The sequence below is a fragment of the Lontra canadensis genome, unplaced genomic scaffold (assembly GCF_010015895.1).
Source record: "Lontra canadensis isolate GAN:19392208 unplaced genomic scaffold, GSC_riverotter_1.0 scaffold36, whole genome shotgun sequence".
Taxonomy (NCBI): domain Eukaryota; kingdom Metazoa; phylum Chordata; class Mammalia; order Carnivora; family Mustelidae; genus Lontra; species Lontra canadensis.
This window is the reverse complement of record NW_022631030.1, coordinates 2466291-2473957: the sequence shown is the minus strand read 5'-3', so window position 1 is coordinate 2473957 and position 7667 is coordinate 2466291. Positions and strand designations below refer to the sequence as shown.

General features: G+C 59.5%; 1 protein-coding gene across 1 annotated transcript; it reads right to left on the bottom strand.

Moving 5' to 3' along the window:
• Positions 1-825: 825 nt before the first annotated feature.
• On the bottom strand, positions 826-6000 carry TAGLN (transgelin). The gene is made up of 5 exons (XM_032868578.1): positions 5870-6000; positions 2304-2495; positions 2022-2199; positions 1637-1739; positions 826-1336 (listed from the first exon to the last, which is right to left on the bottom strand). The coding sequence occupies exons 2-5, from the start codon at positions 2481-2483 to the stop codon at positions 1192-1194; spliced, it is 606 nt and encodes a 201-aa protein (XP_032724469.1). The 5' UTR covers positions 2484-2495; positions 5870-6000; the 3' UTR covers positions 826-1191.
• Positions 6001-7667: the final 1667 nt, after the last annotated feature.

The window sequence follows — 7667 nt, the reverse complement described above, 5'->3', positions numbered from 1 at the left end:
CTACCTGGAGCCTAGGACCTACTGGTATGATAGTTAGCCCTCGGCCCAGCACACTCACCCTGAAAGCCGCTGCCTCCTTAAGCCCTGATCAGAAGCCAACCTTGAACACAGCCCTGACTCCACCATCGCCCCCCACCCTCCACCCTGAGGGATCCGTAGGAGGCTCCTGGCAAGGCCAGGAGGTTGGGCACGGCTCCCCAGGGCCTGCGAGGCGGGTCTGCAGCAGTACAACAGGGGTCTGCCACTGCCACTCCAGCCCTGCGAATGCCCTGTCTTCCTCTGCAAAGCGCTCAGGGAAATGGCCTCACCCCTGGAGGCCAGCTGTCTGCCTGACCTGCTAGGACTCCTCCCGGCCTTGGCCTCCTCCCCTCTTCTGAGCTAGTTGGTTGATCTAAATTTTTTTTTTAATGCTTAAGATTTGGGTTTCTCTTTTCACAGCAACATTTGGTTGAATGTTTTTCTGCACAGCTTTTCCAAAATAAAAACCTTCCACGCAACTCTGCCGCTCCCCATCCCTTTTCATCTGCTCCCAGAGCTCATGAATGTCGCTCCTCTTGGCCTTCGGTCCCCGGTCCCTGAGATTCACTCCTCCTCTGCCTGGGCCTCTGAAGGAAGCTGACCCCCCTGGGATCCTTGAATTGGGGGGTTCCTTCAGAGCTGACAGCCAGGAAAATGTTAATGTTCCCTGCCTCTTGCCTGCTCATAGCTCTTGGAACCAGAAGTGACTAGGGCAAATCAAACTCTGCCAGCCAGGCCTGAGAAAAGATTGATGTATATATTTGTTTCTTTTTTGAATTTCAACCTCCAAAATATTCCAGCAAAAAAAACAGGAGTTTGGGCTGGGTTTCCTTCAACGGGAATCTGCGGCCAAGGAGGATGGTGGACTTGCCCCTACCAGCCGCCCCCGGCCCATGTCCCCCCTCCATTGCCCGGCCCAGGGTGGCGAGAGATGGTGGGAGACGGTAGGGGAGCTGGGAGGAGGGTTAGGGGAGTGGTGCTTTGGGGTAAGAAGTTGGGCTGAGGCTGAGGGGTGGGGGAGAGCTGCCCAAGTGTGGTCACCTTTGCTCAGTGACGGAGCCTCGAAGCTTGGCCGGGGCTGAAGGAACTACACGGTGTGGGTGAGCAGGCTAGGCAGGATGGCTGCGGCCAGCGAGCTGGGGAAGGGCAGGGCTGGGGGCTGGCCCACTCCCTCTAACTGATGATCTGCCGAGGTCGTCCGTAGCCCGTCATGCCAGCCTGGGAGGCCCCTCTGTTGCTACCCATCTGTAGGCCAATGACATGCTTGCCCTCCTGCAGTTGGCTCTCTGTGAATTCCCTCTTATGCTCCTGGGCTTTCCTAGAAGCGGGAAAACCAGGATAGAGACTCACCAGGACTGCACATTCTCCACCGGAGTTCTATTTCTTCTGTCAATCCTAGCCTCATCCCACGTCCCCTATCTCACTTCTCTTGTTTCCTTCACCTTGCATGTCCCACGGGCCGTGGACACTGGCAAGCAGCAGGGACCCATCTTCCCCTTAGCCTAGACCTTCACTTTGTACCTTCCCAGCTATCTGCTGCCCCAGGTTAGCCCAGGCCACCTCCCATCTCACACAGAGATACATGCTTAGCGCACAAAGAACCCTGGTGGCCACGTACTTCATGAACCAGTTGGGGTCTCCACGGTAGTGCCCATCATTCTTGGTCACCGCCAAGCTGCCCAGGGCCATCAGGGTCCTCTGCACTGCCGCCAAGTCTTTGCCTGCGAGAATAAAGAAAGGAAGGGGGTGGTGAACTTCAGGTCCACGTCCACAGGACTCCACAGCAGGGCCTGACCCCCCACCCCGCCCAGAAAACTGGTCAACCTGGGGGGATGAGGAGGCTGCAGCAGATCTTACGATGCCCTCGAGTGTGGCTGGCACTCTCTCGGCACGTCCCATTCCCACTCTGCAGATGTGTGGTGGCATGCTTGGACCACGCCTTGTCCCCTCTGTCTCAGCTTCCTGTCCCCCACCTGCCGCCTCCACCCTTCTTCTCTTCGTACCTTCAAAGAGGTCAACAGTCTGGAACATGTCAGTCTTGGTGACCCCGTAGTCCTCCGCCGCCTTCAGGAACTGAGCCACCTGCTCCATCTGCTTGAAGACCATGGAAGGAGGGTTGTCGGGCACCTTCACTGGCTTGGAGCCGTCGGGATACAGGCTGTTAACCAGCTTGCTCAGAATCTGCCAGGCACAGAACGCAGCTTGGCACTCCGCTCGGGGTGCCTGCTCCACAAGCCCAGCAGGATGGCGAAGCCCCAGCACCCCCTTCCCGGGGTGCCACTCACCACGCCGTTCTTCAGCCAGACCTGGAAGCCCAGGCGCCCGCGGTCCGGGCGCCCCACGTCGGGGCCGCACTGCACTATGATCCACTCCACCAGCCTCTCCTCCAGCTCCTCGTCGTACTTCTTCTCGATTTTGGATTGTACTTCGCGGCTCATGCCATAGGAAGGACCCTTGTTGGCCATGTTGTGAGAGAGCTAAAGCAGTGCGGCCAGAGAAGGGAGGCCAGAGGGTCAGAGAACAGCTAGGCTCTCGCTTGTGCTAAGCAGGCCTTGGAGATCCAGGGGGGTGGAGGGGGCGGTGCCCATCCGTCCTAGACATTGATTTACCTCCCCTGGTTTCCTCATTTTGTTTTCGTGGCACTGCCCATCATCCTCTCCATCCAGGGAGCCTCTCTGAACTTAGGGACCAGAGAAACAGGACACCAGATCTTTGGAAGTCCGGAGCAAGGATAGTAAACTGACTTTGTGACAACCAGACAGTGGCAGGCATCTTAGGCTGTGCAGCACATATGGTCTCTGCCACTGCAGCGTGAAAGCAGCCTCAGACAATACGTAAACAAGGGAGCATGGCTTTGAGCCAATAAAACTTGACAAACAGCAGGGCTGCATTTGGCATACGGGCCAGAGTTTGACAACCGCTGCTCTAGAGCCTTCTTTCTTTGCCAAGACTGGCCACAGAAGCACTGGAGGCCACAGAGGAGGCCACACCACCCCCTCCCCTGGCACCAAAAGAGAGCAGCAGGTTTCCTTGTCCAGGTAGGCGTGAGGGGGGTTGCTGGTTCCACCTGAAGTTACAGTTACCTTCTCCCTCCGCTTTAGCCTCTAGCCCCAAAGCTGGAATCGCAGAACACCTGCTCTTTGCCGGCTCAGCTTGGCCTCCGGCCTGTAGCTGCCAAAGAGGCTCCAGGTTACCCACCCCTGGCAAGGCCTAGGAAGCCAGCAGAACCCACGAGCCTTTGGCCAAGAAGCCGCACTTCCTCAGGTGGCCCAGGAGAGAGAGAAAAAACTGACAGACCCACGGACTTCCCCTTGTGCCCTGGGCTCCCGCCACCCTCGTAGCTGAGCAATGAGGAGCCAGAGCCCTCCAGGGACCCCCCAGAGCCAAGAATCTGCCAGCCAGAACACGGGGAGCCCCTCCCTGTGTAGACCAGCCGCCAGCTGCTGCCCTGAGGCCTGGGGCTGGCCCTGCTCGGCAGAGCCTCGTAGTGTGGGGGAAAGTCTGCAAGAGCAGGGCCTGCAAGGTGGCTGGTCCAAGGAACCCGACCTGGCTGCAGGGGTCACCCAGGGGTGGTGCTCAGAGCTCCCTGGGAGAGCCCTCCCTCTGAGAAAGGTACCAAATGAGGCCAGACCCATCGCCTAGCCTCCGAGAAGTCGGAGGTTGGGAGGGAGAGAATGGGCTGAGGAAGCGGGTAGTCAGCACGCTACCCCGACTCCCTCTCTGGCCAGAGTCAGACCTCCCCACTCCCCGCCACAGTGGACAGCCAGTGAAAGTCCTCGCTCAACTGCCCCACCCTTCTTCCCCTCCAGCTGACAACTTTCCTGTGTTCAACTCCCCATCTGTGCCCTGGGGGTGGGGGGGGCAAGGGGATCTCTCTCAGAGGGTTCCGCCTTCACTGAGCCACTGTTTTGTTAAGTTGCCTCCTGGTGATGACCTGGGAGAGCCCGCCCCTGACCCAGGGACAAAAACTGTTCTTCCCACGCTGCCCTTCACTCCTTTTCCAAGTCATCCCCTGAGGGGACAGCAAAGGTGGAGACAAAGAACTTGAGATGGACTCATCTAAACTCTCCCTTCTCTCAGGATGTGTAAAGCCACAGAGGGCTGGGCCACCTCTGAGCACCACCACCCCTCCCCTGCCAGCTGACACCCAGAGAATCCCAAAGCAGTCTCTGCTCTGTTTCCCTATAAACGGCCCAGCCCCTTCCTTCACCTGCTTCCCTGCTTCCCAACCCGGGGGTGGGGGGGGTGGGGGTGGTGGTGCAAAGACTAGTGGTCAAAACCCATGAGTCAGCTGGGACCAGGTACCTTGGACCCACCTTTCATCCCGACCCCGGCTCAGCCTTCATCCCACCAGCCCAGGCAGGCAACATGCATCCCTGTGGTCCAGGCACCCACCACCTTCCACAAGCCTGCCCCCCCTGCCCACACTCTCCAACCGACCTGGCCTCCCATCTGCCCTCCCTCCCAGACAGTGGGCTGGGCCTGTGAAGAACAGGCCAAGGCAGAGTGCTCCCCACCCCCAGCAGCTTCCAGTCTAGGAGATTCAGAGCAGACAGTAATATCGAGGCCCACCGTGACAAGGACGCAAAGTTGCAGCCCGTAGATCTAGAGACAATATTTGGATTTTGAGCAGAACAGGGAGGGGGATGAAAGGCACCCCACCCACCCCACCCTTCTCCCTTCTGGTGAAGACTCTGAAAGTGGAGAGTTCCAAGAAATCCCTCTCAGTCCTCCAACCAAGTCCTCCAACCAGTCCCATCTAGATGTGCTGCTGGGAAGTGGAGAGGGAGAGGGTTGCCAGCCAAATCACCCAGGAGCCTTTCTTGATAAAGCTTCCTGGGACAGGACAGGCAGGACAGCCCCTGTCCTGTGGCTCTTGTCAGCTCCCCGCCGCCCCCCAGAGAAAGAATAAAGTCCAGCTGTAAAGGGACAGCGTGTACCTGCTACCAGCAGGAACCCACAGCTACTAGCAGAACCAAGGGTCTCTGCAGGACCGCCGGGCCCCCGCTCTCTCGGAAGACAGGAGCAAGCCTCTGGTCCTCTCTGACTTGGCCAGAGGTCGGGATTATCTCAGTTCTGGCAGGAGAGAAGTGCGGCCCTATTCACTGCTACCCTTTGGATAGCAACCACTGAGGGGAAGCGGCCAGATCCTTCGGGAAGGGCCCAGGGTCCCAGGCCCACCCAGGCCAACACTGCAAAACTCCCGCAGGACCCATCCCTTACCCCTCTGCCTGCAGCGGGGCCACCTCCCATTTTCAGAGGATGGAAGGAGCCATGTGTCCAGAAAAGCCCCTCTTGTGCCCTTGCGCACCTGCCTGCGGCCCTCCCCGCTGCCTCAGTGGCTCCCCGGAGCTTCTCCTTTGCTGCTCAGGCCCTGGGTACCCACCCACGGGCCCTTGCTCTCCAGCACTGGAGAACTTGCCCAGCTTCCCACCCCCTTGCACAGCCTCCTGGATGGACACCAAACACAGCCTTGTGTCTAACCCAACACCTCGAGCCCATCACACACCCCATGGGCATGACGAGGGCTGAACACCGGAGCCCCCTGCCGCACCCCAGGCATCAGGGTCTTTACCATCAGTCCCTCTGCAGCAGCCAAGTCATCCTCAACATTTCCACCTGCCCCGGGCTCCCCAGTCTGAGCAAGATGGGATCTGGCAGGCTCATCCCCGCCATCAAATAGGACCACCTCCCCACCTGGAGATCAGGAATGCACGCTAACAGAGAGGGTGGCCTTCTCCACCCAGGAAGCTGGAGACCAGGACCCCCGAAGGCCCTGTCCCCAGGACCCCTACTGCTACCGTCAAGCCCTAGCCTGTCTGCCTTCCAACCCAGGGATACATGCACTTACAGGGGTTCCTCGGGCTCGCAGGAGGGAAGGAGCACTCCGTGTCTGAACTTGGACAGACAGGATGGGGCGCTGGCTGAGTGGGGGGTTTAAAGGGCTGCTGCCGGGGTGATGTCAGCCTCCCCCGCTGGCTCACCCCTCGGCCCCCTCCCTGCTAGAAGAACCCAGCCTGTTCCCCACCCCCGGCCCCCCCAGTGACTCCACACAGGCTCCATATTTGGGGAAAGACACCAAGTTGGAGCAGTCTGCCGGGGGCTGCCCGAGACATTCTCTGCGTGCTTTGGAGATGGAGCGGGCGGGGCGGAGCTGAGGGGCTGGCTGGGAAGCCGCCGCCGGGAAAAGCCTTTTATGGGCAGGACCGTGAAGGCCTCCCCTGCTCTCTGGACTTAGCGCTGCTCCTTCCTCACTGCTCCCTGCCCCTAAGTTTGAGGCCGCAGGGGAATTCAAGAGGGTCTGGCCAGAGAGAGGGGGAAAGAGCTGGGGGGATCGGACTAACCAACCACCCTGCCCTCCTGGGGGTTTCGCTCCAGTTGGAGATAGAAACTAAACTTTACTGAGAACCTACGACATGCCAGGGAAATGCTTTGCAAATGTTCTCATTTAATCCTCAGGGCTATATCGTGGGAGCGTAATTACTAACCTCATTTTCAGATAAATACCTTACTCAAGGCCACGTGGGTGGGGATGTCACGAGTGGCAGAAGCTGGGTGTCCCTGCTGGCCCCCGTGTGGGAGGGGAGAGGCTGGCAGACCCCCTCCTTCAGCCGTCCCACCCTGCCCAAGTTGAAAGCGTCCCGTTGTGGTGGGTCTGCAGTCCCCTGCTTTCGCTGGGGGCGGAATCAGTCGACCCTGGCCCCTAGCCAGAGGGTTTCTAAGGCCTGGCAGGGTTGAGACACCAGCGCTGGGTGGGAGGCTCCGAGGCTGCTATCCTTCCCTTCTTCCCGACCCTAGAGAACAGACTGGACTCCACCACTCCTGCAAGCAGACCCACTCATACCATGGCTTAGAGCTGGTCTCAGGGGTCTGGGGAAGGGGTACCCGAAGAAGGTGAGAGACTGCCAGTGGGGTCTCTTGGGCTGCCCGCTGTGAGACCACCCCACCCCTCTCCCTACGGTGGCCTGACAGGGAGGAGCTAACACTCTCTGCCACACCCTGGACACCCTCCAGGAGAGGCGCAGCTGCACTTGGCACTGGGCAGTGGGCGGTGGAGGGGACGCCCACCACAGCCAGCCTCCTAACGCCAGAGCCCAGGGACAGAGCTGGAGTGCCCCCCAGTGGCGGTTGCTGGGAAGAGCAGGGAGGGGATCAGCTAGAGGGAGGCGGACCTCGGACCTCTGGTTAGGTCTGAATTCACCAGCTTCCTGGCCCCCCAAATCTTGGCCTCTTAGGCCTGTTTGGAACCTAAATCAACTTTCTAGGATTGTTTCCAAATTCCCTCTTCTGGGAGCCTGCCTGCCATCCACATGCACACTTACCCATCATACAATCACCACCTTGTGTTCCTTGGAGAACCAGCCCCGCCTCATTCTGCATTCTCCTGTCCGTTAAAGTCACAGTCAGGGAGCACTGGCTGCACCCACAGCCTGCCAGGCTGGGAGAGGCTCAGACTAGAAGGGAAGCTGGCCTGCCTTGCAGGTGAAGGGCCAGGTGGGCAGAGGCTGCTGCCATTTGCCAGGTAAGGCAGCAGCGGGGGTGAGGGAGAGCTGCGGATCTCAGTGGTGAGACGGCACCGCTAAGACTTCTTCACTCCACCATCCCCTCTGCCCAGCACAGTGCCTGGCACGGTGCAGGCCCCTGGTACA